Source organism: Vipera ursinii (genome assembly GCF_947247035.1).
Source record: "Vipera ursinii genome assembly, chromosome: 9".
In the NCBI taxonomy this organism is placed as follows: Eukaryota; Metazoa; Chordata; class Lepidosauria; order Squamata; family Viperidae; genus Vipera; species Vipera ursinii.
In genome coordinates this window covers 6,968,163-6,988,750 of record NC_139523.1, presented here as the reverse complement: position 1 = coordinate 6,988,750, position 20,588 = coordinate 6,968,163, and the positions used below count along the sequence as shown (strand labels likewise).

At 39.0% G+C, this 20,588-nt stretch overlaps 1 protein-coding gene across 1 annotated transcript in view; it reads left to right on the top strand.

Moving 5' to 3' along the window:
• CSMD2 (CUB and Sushi multiple domains 2) overlaps positions 1-20,588 on the top strand; it is a gene marked incomplete at both ends in the record, with an annotated part of 607,174 nt that overhangs the window by 406,495 nt on the left and 180,091 nt on the right. The window contains 5 exons of the mRNA XM_083370102.1: positions 738-932; positions 4,684-4,822; positions 7,851-8,038; positions 13,564-13,752; positions 15,412-15,528. Coding sequence (XP_083226228.1) covers positions 738-932; positions 4,684-4,822; positions 7,851-8,038; positions 13,564-13,752; positions 15,412-15,528 — 828 coding nt within the window. The remainder of the gene's footprint in view (positions 1-737; positions 933-4,683; positions 4,823-7,850; positions 8,039-13,563; positions 13,753-15,411; positions 15,529-20,588) is intronic.

Genomic DNA, 20,588 nt, shown 5'->3' with positions numbered 1-20,588 from the left:
ACAACAGATAAAATCTATGCTGAAATCCTAACTGGGCAGTCTATCTACCAGTTGCACCTAAACAAGCATAGCCTAAGCTATAATGTATTATTGTTAAATTGTAAAAGTCTATAATTATTAGGTACTAAAATACAACGGGGATATCAAAAATATCAGTTTGGTGCATTAATTTTATAAAATTGTTATAATGGAGTATCCATCAAGTTCAGGGAATCTTTAGTGTTGCTGTGCAGAATCTGCTACCTATGGTGTGACTACAACTGTTTGCTTTTAAGCAACCACTGAAGATCAACGGTATCGGACCAACCGGGATATCTATTAATGATTGGAGAAATACATTTTGTTTGAAAATCTCTATAAAAAGAGCAGTAAGGAAAGATGTTTCCAGAGGTTTCCACCTCTCCAGAATCACAGGGACAGAGTCTTTCAGCCAATGGTGATCATATGGATATATTGCTTCATATAATAACTGCCTTCATTCAGGCGAGTACCACACACCCTTCTCATTAACCCAAATAGAGTCTTCAGGTCCACAGTGGAGATACATTTCACACTGGCAAGATTGCCAACGGGAGGCAGCAGATAGCAAAGGAACAAAAGGAGATGTTTTTTGATGCCCATGAATGTGTTAACCCAGGGTTCATCTCTGAAGACAAGAAGCCTAAGGCAAATGCAGAGGGCCATTTTGTTTGGGGTAAAATGCATTTGCTTCACCATGTCTTCTTGTTTCTTTCTAGCCTTCAGACACAATGAGTGTCCTGACCCAGGAGTGCCGGTCAATGGGAAGCGTTTTGGTGATAGCCTCCAACTTGGTAGCTCAGTCTCTTTCCTATGTGATGAAGGCTTCATAAGGACCCATGGCTCAGAAACAGTCACCTGTGTCTTGAAAGAAGGCAATGTGGTTTGGGATAATGCAGTCCTGAGATGTGAAGGTAAATTACCATGTTGGCTTGTCTCATTTTCTTGGTTGCAACTTTTAAGAGAAGGTGAGAAATAAATATAAGAAATATCTATGGAATGAGGGCCTGTGAATTTTGATGCAAACCAATGTAACTGCTATGGCATCTGGAAGGCGAGGGGAATCAAGGGAAGATGGTAGCTGTGATCAAATCCCCACCAGCTGTGATGGCACCTGTAAATAAGTGGGCAGTCTTCAGTCATGTGGTTGTGGACAGCATCTGGACTTTATAGCCCCCTTCCCATCTCTTGGATATCCCTGCATGACTTACAGCTGCTTTGGTAGAATCTCCAGCTAGATTGGAGGGAGGTGTTAAGAGGGTGATGAGCTTAGAGTCTTTGCATTGCAGAAAGCGGCACAGGCTTGACTTCCCACAGATTCCTGGATGCTGTATCTGATCATTCCCACTGGAATGCAGTCAATTTGGTATCATTCATAAGTAACTAACAACACAGCTTCTGCTTCAGATGATTCACGCACAGATCTGGCTACTTGCACCTGACAAGCTGCAGCTAGACTAATGAAAAAAAAATCACTGCATTCATGCTTTCTCTCTGTCTCTTTGGCCTTTTGTTCTATTAAGTTTTCAGTGGAATTTAATACTATATTTAGATGCAGGTAGGGTACATTAAAATGTTGTGAGATAAACTACATTCCAGTATTCGTTTTTATGAGTGTAATTCCATGCCTTCTTGATTTCTTAATGGAGTTTGGAAATGACTAAAGATGAAATCATCCCAAATGGAAAAGAATTCGGTTTATTGATCCCTTGAGCTTCACTTAGGTCAGCTTTAGTTAGCTTCATTCCCTTAATTCTGTAGACAAGGCAAAATTACCAAATGAAATATTCTCCCACCAGGAAAAAAAAGCTGTAACTGAGAAATAGTATCCCTCTGGAATACCCTGCCACCAAGGATGTTAATGACGAGCATAAGGACAGATGGAGAGTTTCAACTGAAATCCTACACAGAATGCTTCTTGCCCAGGGTTTTATTAAATTCACTTATTACTCAGCTGCTGAGTTGTGGGTCCCCCAGGACTAATCCAGTGCAAATACTTTTTTTATGAAACAATTGTCCCATCAACCAATTTTGGGGATTATTGTTATAAGATTTAGTTTATTTAGGAAGATAACATTTAATTTCAAAAATTGTATCAACTTGCATCCAGCCAAAAAGCATGGCAGTCACACTAGAACTGATGCATTGAATAAAAGAACAATTCTGAAGACTTCTGAACCTCATTTATCTTGGTGAATATAGTATCTGCCCCTCGTGAAAAAGCCTGCAAAAATTGCTTTGCAATTGCCTCGTAATACCTGATTCTGACCTGGGGCCTTCTGAATGTGGTAAATATCAACTTGCATGGTCCTCAACCAATATGGGCAGTGGCCAAGCAGGATGGTTAGTAGTTGGAGAAAAGTGACTTATTTGAAGTTATGACTGAGCAAAATGGAGAAAAGATTGAAAAATGGAGTTTAAGTCACAGATGCAGTAGAACCACCTCCTTCATCCCACCGTCAATCAAAGTACTCTGTGGGCATTAGAATTTTCAGTTTCAAGGAAGTAAAGTGAAAAGGGAAAAAAATGTGGTTAGGAATGTTAAACCTTTCTTCCCCTTAAGAGAGCAGCCGTTAATTCACATTCTTACCGTGGTTTGAATGCAGACACACTGAATTCATGCTAAATAGCTCCGGAAATCAGTCTCTCCAAGATCACTGATCCATCTCGCAATTTGGGGGGGGGGGGAGTAGAGGAAGAATACAATGAAGATTTTCTTTTATGCTCAAAACAATCTAACATACTTTCATGCTTGAACCAGAGAATGCAGATTGCACCCTTTATGGCAGGCATTAATTAATAATGGCTTGAGCTTTGACAAGACCTATTGTACCTGGCTTGTATAAATCCTCGCCATCACTAGAGGCCAGCAGAGAGGCAGAGATGATAAAGCTGGTGTAATTTGCAAACAATTTATGACCTCAGTGGTGGTACTTTTACAACAAACTGTGGCTAAACAAGCCATGCTTAGATGTGGGAACCTAACCATTGTATTTGCTTGCCAGAGATCTTCTTTTAAAACACCAGCACCAGGGATGGTGGAATTGCAGCTGTTGGCTCAGTAGAGGTCAGGTGGAAGTGACATTCCAGCTTGGTCTCCAAATCAAGTAGCCATTCTCCTTTCTCTGTCATTCCAGAACAAGACTTCTGTCTTCTTCTAACTACCTCCCCTTGCTTCCCTGTCCATTTTCCTTGCTTGCTTTGTGTTTCATGCTAGAAACGTTTGCACCTACAACCTGTTTGCTCCAGGTTATTCTTCCTCAGTCACAGGAAGTGTAAGATTTGTCATTTATTTGCTCTGCCTTTTTGAAAAAGCATCAACATTGCTCACAAACTGTTGGCAGCTTGTTTACTTCAACTCCACTCTTGTTAAATCTCTTCTAAGCGGGTCATAGAAGCTTGCTAGTTCATGTGCTAGTTTAAGTGTTGGAGGAAAATGAAAAGTATCAAAACCATTTCAAAATCCTTTTCATTCTCTGACAGTTTTGATAACCTCATCACTATCAAAGTCTCCTCCTTTATCCCCCATCTCTCTTCCTTGTCTTTGACTTGCCCTCCAGTGTGAGCTCAATTAAATGCAATTTCTAATTAGCTTTTTTTTTAAAAAAAAAATTAAATAAGGGGGAAATCTGTCTAGAATATTTAAGGCGCTGTTTGGCATTTGAGGAATAAAAAAAACATCAGCAGAATGGGCAAAGCAAAGTAAAGCAAAGCATCTGGGTTTGAGAAAATGGGTGGAAAAGTGTTGCTTCCAAAAACTTGGGAGGCAATTGGTGGGTTACGCTCTGGAATATGAAAATTATAGAGTTTTGGAAATCTTATTTGGAAATTATACAGTTTGAATACTGAGGAGATTATGCTTTCAAAAAAAGATCCAGGAAAATCAGATTCTTTTTTAGTGAATTTCTTTCTTAGGCATGCATAAGCTGTCAATTATTATTATTTTTTTCCTAAAGCAGAATGTTTGAATTAGATATAATCTCAGTCTCACAAGGAATAAAATACAAGGTATTTTCTCCTCCAAGTTTTTCCCCCCTTACTACCCTAAGAACCACTGGCTTAATTAACTCCTAGCCAACCTTTGTTAAGCCATCAATCATTGACAGATGTGTGTTACCTGTACCAAGTCTCTGTTCGTTCCTGGCTCCTTGCCTGAAATCCTGACAAGCCATTGCGAGTCAGCATTAGTTGTGCTGACCTAACTAATATCCATAACCCAATTTAACATAGAAACTTTGAGACAGTCCATACAAGGCTGAGCTACAACTCCCAATGGGCTTTCCTAGCAATACTGATTGTAGGCCAACAAAATCTGGAGAGCTGCAATTTAACACCATATGTGACCTGGTAAGTGCCAAGGAATAGCTGCTCTGCCTCATAGTTACCATTTGTTCATGGCCACTGGACTGCCATGCTTGCAACCATTTTGCAAGCCATCAACTGTAGGACCCTCACCTTTTGCCCACCCCTGGAAGTGCTAGTAATGGTCTGAGACATTTAGGATCAGTCTTTCAGCTTGGTTGATCCCTGGGTTGTTAATACATACGGAGAGAGCCTTCTTTGACAAAATAAAGCAGAAAGGAGAAGTATGCTATTGTTTTACAGTATTGCTTTTTTTTTACTAGTTGGTTGTAACTTCTTTATTTTATTCCCTCTCCCTGATAGCTCCCTGTGGTGGCCACCTGACCTCACCAAATGGAATGATCCTATCTCCAGGATGGCCAGGATTCTACAAGGACTCTCTCAACTGTGCATGGGTCATTGAAGCTCAACCAGGCTACCCAATCAAAATCACATTTGACAGGTGACCAACAATTTACTCATGTCAATAAAATTACATAGTTGGAAATGGCCTGAATGGCAGCTGGGTGATAAATTGTCTTGGAGAGTCCTTGGTGTTCTCTGAGCTTGGTGGTTTTCTTGCAGTCATTTCATTACCCTAAAGCAAGGGTCTTCAAACTTGCCCCTTTTATGACTTGTGGACTTCAACTCCCAGAATTCCTCAGCCAGCATGCCTGGCTGAGGAATTCTGGGAGTTGAAGTCCACAAGTCATAAAAGGGGCAAGTTTGAAGACCTCTGCCCTAAAGAGTGCTAGAAGGAAGTGGTTGGATGTTACCTAGTTGGATGATGAAATATCTGGAAGAAAACAGCCAAGTTCAGAGAGCATCAAGGGTCCCACAGTTCAACTCTGAGCTGCAAACTCTGAGCTCTTATATTGGTATAAGTAGTCATTTTTTCAAAAAATAAAATAAAATAAAATTTACTATCCAGATTGGTTTTTGTTTCTCTCTGCTTGTGCATGTGTGCATTAGGTTGTGAAAAACTTGAAAAAAAAATGTTTGTTTTTGCAAAAAGGCTATGATGCATTTTTAAATAAAGCAAAATGTTGTGTTTCGGGAGGTTTCTTCCACCATGAGGCCAATTTAGCTGTTTCTGGCTCCTTAGTGCCTAATGGAGGGAGATGTGATGGAAAATCTTCAAAATATATTTTGATTTGAGGGGGGTTTTGGAGGAACTTTTTTTTCTTTCAATGAATATGTCAAAGAAAACATTTGATATTTATGTCCCTGTTCACCGCCCTGGGTCCTTGGGGAGAAGGGCGGTATACAAATCAAATAAATAAATAAATAAACAGAGAAACATGGAAAAAGAATCAAAAAGGTATTTTACTCTTTTTCATGTTCCTTGTGTGTGTGTCTACATAGAGATATACACATGCGAACAGACATTAAGACACAACGTTAAGAGTCTAAAAATCACTATTGTACAGTACACCACTGTCAATGCAGTCATTGCTTCTAGAAATATGTCTTGGTTTAGCTATCACATAAAATTGAAATAGAGATTGTCTGCATTCATAAATCCAAATGTCGGTTGCCCAGATTGGTCAGGCGCAAGCCCAAAGATGACACAATGAAATCCAGTCAAGTCCCCATTCTTTATTTGCTCATATCTAAGGGACGCGGTGGCTCAGTGGGTTAGGACTCTGAGCTTGTCAATCAGAAGGTCGGCAGTTTGGCGGGTCAAATCCCGAGTGCCGCGTAACAGAGTGAGCACCTGTTACTCGTCCCAGCTTCTGCCAACCTAGCAGTTCGAAAGCACATAAAAATGCAAGTAGAAAAATAGGGATCACTACGGTGGGAAGGTCCCTTTGGCATCTAGTCATGCCGGCCACATGACCACGGAGACGTCCTCGGACAAGCGCTGGCTCTTCGGCTTTGAAACGGAGATGAGCACCGGCCCCTAGAGTCGGAAATGACTAGCACGCATGTGCGGGGGAAACTTTACCTTTACCTAATAGACAGAACCTTGCCAGACTAAAGCTGTAACTTTCTAAGCTACTAGATATATCCTGAGAGATATTAGTAGTGCCTACCCTGGACCTCTTCCTTCCTCCCCCATCCAGCTGGGGACTATGTTGTCTCTTAATTTGGGCTTGTCTCCAGAATCTGCTGCCTCCTCTTCCCTCACTGTTTCTCCAGGTGCACATTCCATCACAAGAACATTTTAAATATTTTAAAGATAGATTTTGAATGGAAATTGAAATAACTCCTTTTTCACGGCATGCTTGCCTTTCTCCAGACATACTACCATTTTGTCCTTTTCCTTCGTTCCTCCCACTTTCTCCTAATTGTCACCTAATCCAGAGAATTTCAGGCGTTCCTGATGTAGTGAAGATAAAAGGGAGAAGGTATCCGAACAGCTGGAGCTTAAAGCTTTTCCTTTAGTATGAATAACAAGAGCCGACAAAAGTCTTCCTCAAGGGATTCCAGTCAGGTGCAGACAGCCAGTGCCTCGTATGGAAGCAGACATATTCATAATGGTGCTCAGTGGTGGAATGCAAATCCCAGGAAGGGGATTAATTATTTCATCTGGTTCATGTTTTTCTACCCTTGGGTTTTTCTGTTTTTGCTGCTCTTTTCAAATTGGTTCTGTTTCATGTTTTATTCTCTGTTCAGGGTTATTGATCTTAATTTGCCATTTTTTTTAATCACAGGTTAGGGTGTCGCTTTTTAGAAACTTTGTTTTGATTCTGTAAGCTGCTGTGAGAACTTCAGTGGTAGGAGCAGTTTATAAATATGGAAAAGGGAATAAAATTAAATGGGGGATGAAGGAGGATAGGATAGTTTCAGCTCACTTTGGGGAATCATATTTAACCCTCAGATATAAAAGAGGCAGTCGGCAACTTATAACCCAGGGGTCTTCAAACTTGGCCCTTTTATGACTTGTGGACTTCAACTCCCAGAATTCCTCAGCCAGGCATGCTGGCTGAGGAATTCTGGGAGCTGAAGACCACAAGTCATAAAAGGGCCAAGTTTGAAGACCCCTGGTATAACCAGTCATATAGTGACAGCTGTAAGTTATGACAGACCCCAGACCCCCATATCTACTTATGACCCAATTTCAAAGTTCCAGTGTCCTCTACCCTACAGGCACATGATTGCATTTTAGACGCTTGGCAACCACCCCACATTTATGGCCATTTGCAGCACCCAAGGGTCATGTGACGACAATTTACAGAGGTTTTGCTAAAAACCAGTGTTTACTTCCAGTTTCCAGCCAAAAAGAAAAGGCCCATATCAAACAGTTAGGTTGCTTAACACAGTATTCATTTTATGGCCAATGCATTTGCTTAATAAGTGCTGCCAGAAGGGTTATAAAATCAAGTCTAATCAATAATGACCCACTTTATGATGATCACAACTTATGAGCCTAATTGTGAGGCTTAATTGTGTTCATAACTGGAGGACTAGCTGTAATGGGAACAGAGAGGAGAGGATGAAAGGGGGCTAATTTAATTACCAGCTTTTCACTTGGCTTTTCTCTGTAGGTTTAAAACGGAAGTGAATTACGACACGCTGGAAGTGCGTGATGGCAAATCCTACTCATCCCCCTTGATTGGAGTTTATGATGGGACCCAGGTCCCCCAGTTTCTCATCAGCACCAGCAATTTTCTCTACCTGCTCTTCACGACAGACAAAAGTCACTCGGACGTTGGCTTTCAGATCCACTATGAAAGTAAGTAAGTTAGACCTTTTCCAATGTCATGATAGATCTTCTACGTATACTTTTAATCCCAAATCCGCTAAGAACCTAAGTCTCTGTAGTGCTGCCTGCGACTGTGGCACAGGCTGCTGGTAGAAGTCCAGACAATGACACTCATGGTGTAACCTTCTCCCTTCAGGATGTTAATTAGGTACTTGTGGTCTTGATGGAAATACATAATTCTCATTACTTGCACAACTAGGTAATGTTGTATTAGCGATGTGGAAAACATTGTCCTAAGAGCAGGATGAATGCAAATGAAAATGTGGAAAGGCGAAAGGAAGAAAAACAACCACGAGCACAATAGTACCATTGAATAACAGCAATAGCTGAATGTATTTAAAACCTAAGCACGGAACAGAAATAAAAGAAACTCAATTGAATCTGAATATGTTCCATACAAATTAAATGCATTATAACCTAGGCAACTCCAACTCCAACAAAATTAATAGAATATCAAGGAGGTAACCACTTTACAATAAAGACAATAGATAAATTAGGCATTGTAAGTCAGGGGTATTAGTTAAATCAATGTAACTAATTAAATCAAGTAAAAATATACAATTGAAAAGCCAGAAGGCCTGTTATGGAGGCTCATCCAGGAGCCACAAGGAATTTCTTGTAATAAAATAGAATAACAGATTCGTGAAAGCTGTCCAAGATTCTCGCTTACATTAAACAACATCAAGATGTGGGTTATTTTGAGTTTCTTTCTCACTTTCGCTCTTTCACCGGATGGTATAATGTTCTCGATCACAAATCCCCTCTTATTTGTTCCTTCTGAATTCCTCTGAGGGAGTTGGGCAGTTCAACAATGTGATTCATAAATAAATAACTCTACATTGTATTACCCAATCAGAGGAGCATTCCTGTTCCTCTAAATCAATGATGGGCAATTAATTTTCCCAAAGGACCACATGAGAAACTGCCACCGTCAACGTGCCTTGCCACCACTCTAGCCCCTGCTACTGCCACTTCACCAATGCCCCACCCTCTGATGGTGATGTTGTGCCCCTGGTGCCATGCTGATATCCTGCCCCTGACACCCCACCCTGCCAGTGCCAATGCCACAGGCTGGACTGGGACTGGATGGATAGACTGGGCTGGATGTTGCCTGCAGGCCATAAAAGCCCCAGGTCTGCTCTAAGTCAAACAAAAAAGTTTGAAGTCCAGGCTTAAAGATTTAAGAATTCATCCATTGTCTGAAGAATAAGAAGGGACCAAAGATCTGAGAGTAGGTCCTGGAGAGTTTTTTTTAGAATTCTACCTTACTCAATCTCTACACGAAACTTTGGAGGGTAACCTGGAATTTGGAGGCAAACTTGGCACCCTGAAGGTACTCAGACTGAAGATGTCTGCCCTGAATTATGCAGTGAAAATGTTGGCCTCTTTTTTTAGAATGAGTAATGACTTAAGAGACACGGTGGCTCAGTGGGTTAGGACGTTGAGCTTGTCGATCAGAAGGTCGGCAGTTTGGCGGGTCGAATCCCGATTGCTGCATAGCAGAGTGAGCACGTGTTACTCGTCCCAGCTTCTGCCAACCTAGCAGTTCGAAAACACGTAAAAATGCAAGTAGAAAAATAGGGACCACTACGGTGGGAAGGTAACAGCATTCCGTGCGCCTTTGGCATCTAGTCATGCCGGCCACATGACCACGGAGACGTCCTTGGACAAGCGCTGGCTCTTCGGCTTTGAAACGGAGATGAGCACCGGCCCCCTAGAGTCAGAAACGACTAGCACGCATGTGGGGGGGAACCTTTACCTTTACCTTACCTTTAATGACTTGCAGAAGGTTACTTCTGAAATTCAATCAAAACTCAGTCCTGCAAAGAGGGAAACATCACACAGGTGACATTTAACCTATTTTGGACAAGGATGTCTGTCTCCAGGAAAAATAGAGAGTTCTGTGTGAATAATAATAATAATAATAATAATAATAATAATAATAATAATAATAATAGTAATAGTAATAATAATAATAATAGTAATAGTAATAGTAATAGTAATAATAATAATAATAATAATAATAATAATAATAATAATAATAATAATAATAATAATAATGTTGGAAGGGACCTTGGAGGTCATCTAGTCCAACCCCCTGCTCAGGCAGGAAACCTTATACCATTTCAGGTATACTTTCCTCTATTCATAAATGCTGTCTGACCTGGACTAGTAAGGCAGAGCTATTTAGTGGCTGATAGCCTTCAGTTTTGATCACTGTGAGGCTGTTGTTGTATTTGGCACCTTTGTGTGTTATTCATACATTTCTGCTAATTATGATAGGTTTTTGATACTTTAAAAAAAATCTCCAGTCACTTTATAATTATTTTCTGTGCTCAGTTCCAAGTGCTCAGTGCTTGCTTTAGAAGTCTTTTTTCTTTAATTTTCTTTTTTTTTAAAAAATATTTTTTTTAAAAATACAGTCTTTAGTGCTTAGTAAACAACATGTTGTCTGGGTTCAAATATTTAACATTAACTTCTTCAATATAAATCTGTTCACGCAATCCAGTATTTTTCCCATGATCCTCCTTTCTTCTCCATATTTTTTTCCATTTCCCCCTCATTATACCATTACAATTTTTGGTACCGTTAATGTATACAGAGTTAGATATAAGCATCTTCATCATATTTTACTAATATCGTACAAATAACAATAATATCAATTCATAAATCATAATGTCAATTCATTAATCAATATCCTGTTTTTCGTGCTCTTGTTAAGGTTTGATTTCCCATCAGTATTTGAAATATCTTTATCAGTTGTGATTTTCTCCATATTAATTACATTTATATAGCTAAAAGATTTATTCAGATCAATCCTCCCCTTATCTTTATATTTCCCATATCAGAAAAAAAGAAAAAAAATGCTTAATTCTAAATCCTATCTTTCATGATAAAAGTCTAATTTTATCTAAGGGTCATCCATTCTTTTAATCTTATTCAAACAAGTATTTAAACATATAATGCCTCTGCTAAAAGGTCAAATCTTCTATTTTTATAAATCTGACTCTCGCTTTCTTTCTTTGCCAAGTCACTTTCCAAGCCAGGGCAATCAGATCTCCCAGGAACTTTCTCTCTATTTTTGTAAAAAATTGCTTGGCATGAGGAAGACAATTTAGGTAGGGTATTTTTTTGGGGGGGGGGGGAATTCTGCCCATTTATATTCCTTAAGCAACTTCCAGTTCGTTTCTCTCTCCATTTCTCTTTTCATTCCCTGTCTCCCAAGTTGTGACGTTTCCTTAACAGTTCTATATTCCTTTTTTTGAAATGGTCTTCCTTGCCATCATATGTATTTTGCAGACCTAAGGGGTAAAAAGGTCTCTTGTATTTTTAATGTTATAGCTAAGTCTTGCTGTATTTTGTTTGTATATATAGTTGTTTATATTTCCCTTCTTTTGTCTCTTCCATCTCTAAATCCATTTTCTCTGTTTCATCTTCTGATTTTTGAACTGTTTGTTCATACTTTGTAATCGTTGTCTGGGAACTTTCTAGTTGTAGGTTTAATTTGGAGATTTGCTCATTTGTATTGTCTAAATCGTTTTTAGTCTCATTATTTCTTTTTATGTCCTCTTTGCATTCAACAATTCTTTGGTGAATTAGTTGTAGCATATAATATATTTCTTTCTGAAAGGTGTTTGTTTTTTCTTGGGGCATCATTCCTGGTGATCCTCTAGTATCACCAGACTCAGTAAGAGTAGATCAAAGTTTCCTGTAGTTTTCTGATCTTCATATGTATCCTCTATAATCCAATAGATTCCAAAATATAGGTTCAGTTCTGAAAGCAATATTTTATAGTAATCCTTTGTCTTAAGTATCCAAAAATTGTCCATCAGGCAAGGTTGTTGTAATCCACAATGTTCAGAGTGTTCAAAATGTTCAACCTCTCTGAAAACAGCTCAAAAATCTCTCCCAGCCAGGTGTAGTCCAAGGTCAATTTTTTCTTTCTCTCCTGCTAGATCTTGAAATTAAAAGTCCAAGCTCAGCAGGTATTTATAATCCAAGAAGGTCAAGGTGATAAGTATGCCAAAATATTTTCCTTTATTGCCAGCTGTTCTCCCAAGCAGCCAGGAAGAAAATCATAGTGCTATACACAAATCCAACGCTAGTCCCTTTTCCACTCTTAAAACAAAGGATTGATTTCTTATACTTTGCCTCAATGTTTTTTTTCAAAGAGAAAATCTTAACAGTTATTTCAATTCTCAAATTTATCTTTGTTATTTATCTTTATTTAGCTTTATGTTACTTCCACTTCAGTATTGTATGTTTCTCTCCCCCATAAAATTAAAATGCCACTTCCATTTACATTCAGAGGTTTTTAGCTTCTTGGGAGCCTTTCCCAGGAAGTTCAGTTGCAAAATAGTAAAGAAAGGATCAATATTCTCACCCAGTTCCAAACATGCTGTTTACGATGTATTAAGTAGTGCTTTTTCCTTCTTTGGTTGTCAGCAGCTAATGGCCGGCCACAGGAATGTAGCCGGTCTTTCCCCTGCCGGTTTGGAGGGCTTTCCTTGGATTGAACAGAAAGACTGCCATCTCTCCATGATCAACAAGGCACCCCTCCTCTTCATTGCCTCTTTGGGGTGATTTTAGGGTTTTTTTAGGGCCCCCAGCAGGGTGAAATCAGGCGTGGAAGGCAGAGCCCTGCCTTTCTGCATCCCGTTCCACTGCGACGCAAACTGGAAGTCTGCTTTAGAAGTCTTATATACAGTTTGGCACCATAAAATATGGTGTAACATCCCATGGAGTTCATATAGTTCAGGCCTTTTCAGTTGGCAATGCCCTAGGAATATCCTCCTCCTGAAAACCTCACCAGTCATTATTTGGCTACTATTATACTATTTATTTTATGTACATTGTCCCTGAAATATGGTCTATGATGATCATAATGAGGGCAATGATGTGTTTGTATTTCCATTACCTTTAAAATATTGTTGGCATTATGGCTTCAGGTTTACTATTTAATACACCAAATATACCCCATGCCATAATCAAAAAGCACGTTTCAAATCCCATTTTCATTCCATTCTGTATTATATTAATTCACATTAATTAAAAGAGCCTCATTATCAGCTCACACTCAACACCAAATGATAATTAACAGCAGGACAATGCATTTTTCCCCCTCAAAGTTTCCATTAAACACAGTGTGGTGGTCTCTGACCTAAGTAAAGAAATGTAAAAAAAATAGATTTTTCATTACAGTTCTAAATTTAACCGAACAGAATCAGGCTTTGAAATGGATGTAAATCTGACTAAATTGAACAGTACATACTTCTTGCAAAACATTGTTGGGTCTCAAGTTTAATATTTCTCAATACTGAATAGCATGGTGCAAAATATGTATTATTAGACAAAGAAAAAAATATGTATCCCATCTTTTTATTGAGACCAAATTCACATGTTATTCAGCTTTAGTGGCTGGTTTCGCTGATAACATATAAGCTCAGTACTATCACGTACAGAACTGGAAATTTGAATGCCTTTATTTTTTACAGCGGTAAAGCTCCAGTCTGATCACTGTTTGGACCCAGGGATTCCGGTCAATGGGCTACGATATGGGAATGATTTCTATGTGGGGGCCCTGGTGACTTTTGGCTGTGATCCTGGGTATACCTTGAGTGATAGTGAAGCTTTGGAGTGTGAACCAAATTTTCAGTGGAGCAGGCCACTTCCAAGCTGTGAAGGTAAGAATTTAAAACTGGCATGCTAGACACTGAGGAGAAAAGGGTATGCTGTGCTAATTTATTCATCACCAGGTGTGGTGGAATGTAGTCAGGATTCCCAGGTGGGAAGGCGTCCATTCCAGAGTGCAAAGAGGCAGCTAAGAATGGAGAGTTCAGTCAAGAGAAGGAGAGTTAGGAAGGCTCCTCCTCCCAGAATTTATCTATACTGATACAAATTGTTGCTTTAGTTTGGTAAGATTTCTAACTATAAGTAAAGAACATAAAGATAACTACTCAGAAGTAGTTCCATATATCATATTTGGTTCTCGGGGGCCAAAATCCCAGGTCAGAATCTCTGCAATGTTCTTTCTTCCATATTTATTCATTCTTTCTCCCTTCCCCCCTCCCCCCAAGTTGGTCTCATCTGACTTAAATCAGGAAAACCTGGATATCTACGATAGCCTGGTAAAGATCCAACTTGTTTAACAACAGTGGTAAAATTTCATTCTTTACTTACATTACTGTATAGAAGTGAAAATTCTGCTTAAGACCATGGAGTTCTGCTTACAAATATCCTAAGGGCTTGCCTTCTGCCACTTCAAGATTTTTTTAAGGGAATTGTATAATTTTTTTAATAATTCAATAAAGTAACTATAGTTACCTGAAATCTTCCTTCATGTAATTTTTAGAGGTTATCAAATATTCTTTATAAGTATCTGAAGCCCCAAAGGATAATAGGGAGAGCCAGAATCAATGGAAGGTGTTTCCAACATCTTTTTGGTTAGGAAAAAAGAAACAAAACTGAAGTCTTCCAATAGGACAATGGTTATGCCAAGATTCCAAATGATAATCTCTAATACAAAACTTTATTGAGTACAGTATATTGGCACTGATGAATAGAAAACTAACTCTGGCTAAAATGACACCAGAGCAGTAAGTTAAAAGTATAGGACCTCCCTTCCTCCCTAATAGTGCAGGTCATATTCCCCAACTAAGTGTCAGACATTTGTTATGAGAAAAATCTTCAGTGCTCAGCCAACAGCTCTCCAATGACCTTGATTTTCATAATAGACCGCTCAAACCTGCAATGAGCACTCCAATCATCCCCCCTCTTCCCCCCCCAAGTCTGTTTGCAAGCTAAGAAACAACAATGGCTGAAGCAGAACAAGTTTCTTTGAAGCTTGACAGATGGAATATAACTATTTCCAAGGGTATTGTTGCTAAAAGTCCTAGGAAGGAGGTGGTGATAAGGAGTATGTAGGGCTGAGACCAACACAGTTCTTCTGTTTGGGACAAGTCAGACTTGGAGCTATGTTCAGCTCTAATTCTTTTGGATTTGATCAGAAAATTTGGGTGTACAAATGCAGAACAAAGGCAGAGATCCTATAGCTAAGGTCTTGAGTCATGGCATTAATGCAAGCTAGGAACAGGCAAGACTCCCAGTGATGCATTCTAATGTTCTTTGATCACCAGTGAATTAGCTGCAGGAGAACATACCTGTAAAATGATTACAATGACAGGCTTGTCTAGGTATGACTGGAAAACCAACAGTTAGCCATCCAGATGTGCTTGGGAAAGGAGGCAGAATGTGTGGGGTGATGCATATGGCTTTGCTAAGGAGAGACCCTTCTTCACAGCTGGAACTCTAATGTCTGCTTCTTTTTTCCTGATGGTTTTCAGCTCTCTGTGGAGGCTACATACAAGGATCAAGTGGCACTGTATTATCCCCAGGCTTTCCAGATTTCTACCCCAATAATTTAAACTGCACTTGGATTATAGAAGCTTCTCATGGCAAAGGTAAGTCCTATGATTCTTCCATGTTTTCATCACATACCCCCATGGAAAGTGAGGAGGATCTACCCCCACAAGAATCTTGGTATGGTCTAAAGAGTAGACACAGAAGCAAAAGAAGGGGAGTGATCATTCCACTATGCTCCATGGAGGCAAATTTGAACTCGAAATAGAAAAATCGAGAACAAAGAAGGCTGCTATTCCAATTTAGCTTAAGAGTATGGTTTAGATCCACTTTTCATTCTTTTGATGATCCCCTCACATCGTTAAAAAAAGCTTCATCTTTATGTATCTTTAGATATTTCCTATAACCTCTTCTGTTTCTAAGGTAAATGTTTGGCATACTATTGGAACCCCAAAGTACACAAAATATGTCTACAGTATAGTCATCTGCTTTGAGGCTCATCAGTAATTAAACATTATGTTTATTTTTTTTATTAATAGGCAACTGTAGAAGGCAGTTAGGCTTTGAAACGGAGATGAGCACCGGCCCCTAGAGTTGGAAACAACTAGCACGCATGTGCAGGGGAACCTTTACCTTTACCTTTTTATGTATTGAATTGCTTCTTTTTTTTCTTCCTGTCTCCCAGCACTCTTTGTAATACCTTCCACCTAAATTTCCTTAAATCCTCTTTCTTTTGCCTTGGGTTGCTATCTCTTTGGTAGGCATTTTGGCAGAACACATATTGTCCATTTTTCCCCACTCACCAGATTGTCTGGAGTTCTTTCCTGCTTCCTTTCCTGCTCCTCTGTTCTTTCATAAAGTGGAATTTGAAGAAATTGTGCTCCAAAGGGCTGAGGAAAAAAGAATGTAGGGAGGGAGGGAGGGAGAGAGAGAGAGAGAGAGAGAGAGAGAAATTGCACGTTAATTTTGAACGTCCTTCAATAGTTCAATTCCTCTAGTCTGCTAGGAATCAAGACAATGGGAACTGTTATCAATCAATTCTGTGTTGCCAATTATATTAAGGTAGATAAACCCATTGTTGAAAAGTGCAACACATTACTAACGAGTTACATGCTGTGCAGGATATCCCACAGAGCAGAGCAATCTACTCTTCATTAATCCACTCAGCCCTGAAATCTTTCTTTTGATGAGAGGCTTCCCATTATCCTACTGCAATACTTGGCACATACCACATAGAGCCTGATCCTCTGCTCCTAAAATGTTATTCAAATGGGGCCTTCTTTTTGTTCAGATCAAAGTGTGGCTTTTGGCCACCCTTTGTGAGCAGCATTTGTAAGCTGTGCAGGGCAACATGCTTTCACAGCCCCAGTTTTATAAAGAGTTTATTTTGCAAATGCTGGGATCTCTCTGGTACCAGCCTTATGGGATCAGAATGCATTATGGCCATGCAGATGGGTGGTCTGCGATGTGCTTCCTGGCAGCACATGGCAGCGATCTGAAGAGGACAATAAAGTCAGAAAGAGATCAGACAGGGCAGGTCCACTCTCTGATCCAGCAACCACTTCTCTGCATAATTAAAGGCTCTGGGCACCTCCAAGGCAGAGTTCATGCAAAGCATCACCACGTACAGTAATTTCAGGACCTTGGACAGCTATCAGGAATTTACAATGTGTTTTAGCTCCATGTTTACTACTTCTCCCAGGCACTATATTTTTCCCTTTATTCTGGGAAAATAGGAATCCTGGGACCCCCAGCTCAAATTCCCATAATTTTGACCACATGGCTATCACAGGGGTTTAGTCAGAAAGCAGTAACTTCATGACAGCTGCCAATTTGTTCCAATCTATGGCATGTTTTTCTATCTCTTGAAGCTTAAGATTCACAGAAAAATAATAATAATAGCAGATGTATGATAAGTTCACATCAGGAAAAAATGGTGATTAAAGGATCTAGAAGCAGGACTACTTCAGGATCAAGATAATGATTTGGCCAGGTAGGTTTGTTAGTACCTCAGGAAATTCCCTTAAAATCTAGAATGTTCCTCAATAGTTTTATTAAAAAATGTCTCAGTGAAAAACTAAAAGGATTGGAGACAACCTGACCCATATCCAAAATCCAAACCAGGAGAATGGTCATCTCCTTGGACTGCAAGGGCACTGGAAGATGTCTGAAATCTCCTGCTATTGGGGGGGGGGAGTCAATTTGTTCATGATTTGAAATATCTTAGGATAATGGTTCATTGCTCATGATATATTTACTTTATTTGTTTAGCATATGACATATCAAGGAGTCATTCCATAATTAATTGCAAAGAAAGGTGGGGCATAATTTTTTATTCGTTGGAGAAGAAAGAGAACAATAGATCTGCCTTTAACCATTTGTTGTGACAGGTTAATGGAAAGTTAAAAAAAAAGAATTGACTAAAACTGGACAAACAATGTGAAATATTATTGATTCCATGTCTGCTTATCCTTGACAACTTTTTTAACCAAGTTTTTACTGTTTCAATGGCTCCTTGTGCCCTTCCAGTGATATGAATTGGTTCCAATGGTTAGAAGAAATGTTAAGTCAATCTCACCTTGCCCTTCCTGGTAGGGACAAGCAAAAGGTGTAGGTAGCTCTACCATAAATGCAACAAGCAGATGACCTATGCCACTAACCTAGTAGGAACTCTGATGTTATCTGTGACAGACTTAGTTAATCGCTAATCTATAAGAACTGAATTTACAGTCCAAGCAATTGAGCCAAGAGCAATGGCATGTGCCAGAAAACAAACCAGAACTCAGTTGGCAAGAATGATCAATGTCTGCTCATTATAGTAGATGTAGGTTCATTAACATCCTGGTTAAACAGAGGCATAACAGCAGATTAAGGTTGAGCACATGCTTAATATGTGACTTTCCTCTGTCGGTCAGATCTCCCACTTGAATAGTGCATGAATACTTACGGATTAGACCAACTTATATCATTGAAGCTGTGTTTACACCTGAGTTCAGATGAATGGTTGTACCTGAATATCTTGGATAACAGCTCTATTTGGACTTTTCCATTTTCTGCCTACCTTATCTACTTTCAATTTAGGCTGATCCTTCTAGAGGGAAAGATTTTGTGCAAGTGTGCACAATAGTCACACACACACACACCACACACTTCATCCATTATTTTAAAGCTTCCCATTATCATAACTCAATAATAATAATAATAATAATAATAATAATAATAATAATAATAATAATAATAATAATAATAATATCTACTACTACTACTACAACACACAACTTGAACTCACTCAGGTTGAGAATCACTGCTCTAGAAAGGCAGAAAGAGGCTCATTCACACATCAGGAATATCAGTGTCTCCTATTCTCCCTTGAAAAATGAGCCATCCCCTCCTTTGAAAACAAAAAATCTCTTCTTCTTACCCAGCTAAAGCTAAGCACGTCCATTTCTTTAGCTCTTATCCCTTAGAATTAATTTTCTAGTTTGCTAAAACTTGCGTTATCAAAGCCTTGCGGCTCTTGGCTTCATTTCTGATATATAGTTGTTTGCAGTTAGCAGCCTCACTTCATGGTAGTCCCTGGTCACTGATCAGCTCTTAAGAAGGATTGCATCTCTGCCCTGGCAGTTTCTGTTTGAAGACAGAGCTTCAAGCTAGATGGTCCAATGGTCTCAAGTTGATACATTATAGTTCTCCACTCCTGGGTAATCTCCACCCTTGACTCTAGTACTGCTTGTGAAAATTGCATCACCAACCTAGGTGGAAATAATCCTGTAAGGAGGCTGCCTATATTCAGAGAGTATTGGATGAGAATCTGGACAGGGTGGGGGGAATTATCTCCATTTAATTACACATTATTCTAAGACCCCAAAACTGACAACTGCCTACAAGAGATTTCAACATACTTGCCAAAAAGTAGAGTGGAGATAGCAGGCAAGATAAAAGTGGGGAGGTATGAAATAACCCTTTCCTGGTGTTAAGGAAGATTGGCTTTTTGGAATAATGAAGAAGGGGGTGTACAAAAAGTCCCAAAGTCCCCTTGTATATCAATATATTATCTTTACAATCCAGAGACTTTGTCGTCATCTGCCTCCACTAAACATATTTTCTCCTTCACTAAGAGATCTTAGCCAATTAGGGATCATGTGAGCAAAAAAAAAAAAAAGATGAACTGCCTGTTAGGGTCCCAGAGGAATCTGTCAGCAGATACCCACTTTTATTAGGAGGGAAAATGAATGCCCCTGGATGTCATTTCTATGCTGCAGCAGCAGTACAATGGAACTCGTCGTCTTGAAATTCAATCATCTCCTACCATACAAGGGCCTTTAGAAAAGTACTTAGAATTGTTTAAGATTTTGATTCTTAAACAATGCCATCTTTCTTTCTTTCTTTCTTTCTTTCTTTCTTTCTTTCTTTCTTTCTTTCTTTCTTTCTCTTTCTTTCTTTCTTTTTTGCTGGTTCTTTCTATGATTTTTGTTTTAAATTTTTAATATATAAAACATATTTATATTTTTAGCTCTTGGAGATTGTTTACTTAACATATTGTACCATGGCTGTTTTAATGGCTGTATTTTAACCTACTTAAAGTATCTTGACTGTGGCAAGTAAAATAAAATAAAATATGAATTGCTAAATAAGTGGAAGCTTTCTGGATGACTGGACCAGTCACTCGGTATAACTGGTTAAGTCTGGTTATATTAAGATGTCAACAGTAAAGACGCAGCCATCTTTTTACTTAATTATTTATTCTGCTGTTTTAAAATGATTGTCCACTGTAATCAAATAACTCTGGGAGGCTAACAAGGCTCGAAAACAAAAAACATACATATAAAAAAGTAAAAAGAACAGTAAAAGAATCAACTCCTCAACCAGTGCAGAAGAAAACACAATTTGTCAGACAACACTGGATAGAAATAAGAAATATTTCTGACACATTTCATAGTGCTTGCTCCAATTAATTTTGACTCAGCACAAGGTTTGATTTTAATGTGAACATGTTTCCTTATTCTCTGCTTTTGTTTTATCTGTGTTCAAGGGAGCTTCTATAAGTTATGGACTAATAAGTTGTATCATTACACTTCAAAAATAATGGTCTTTCCCCCCCTAAAGTGCTTCACTGAAAACAATCCTAGTATATTTGTTAAAAATGCAACAACTCAAAAAC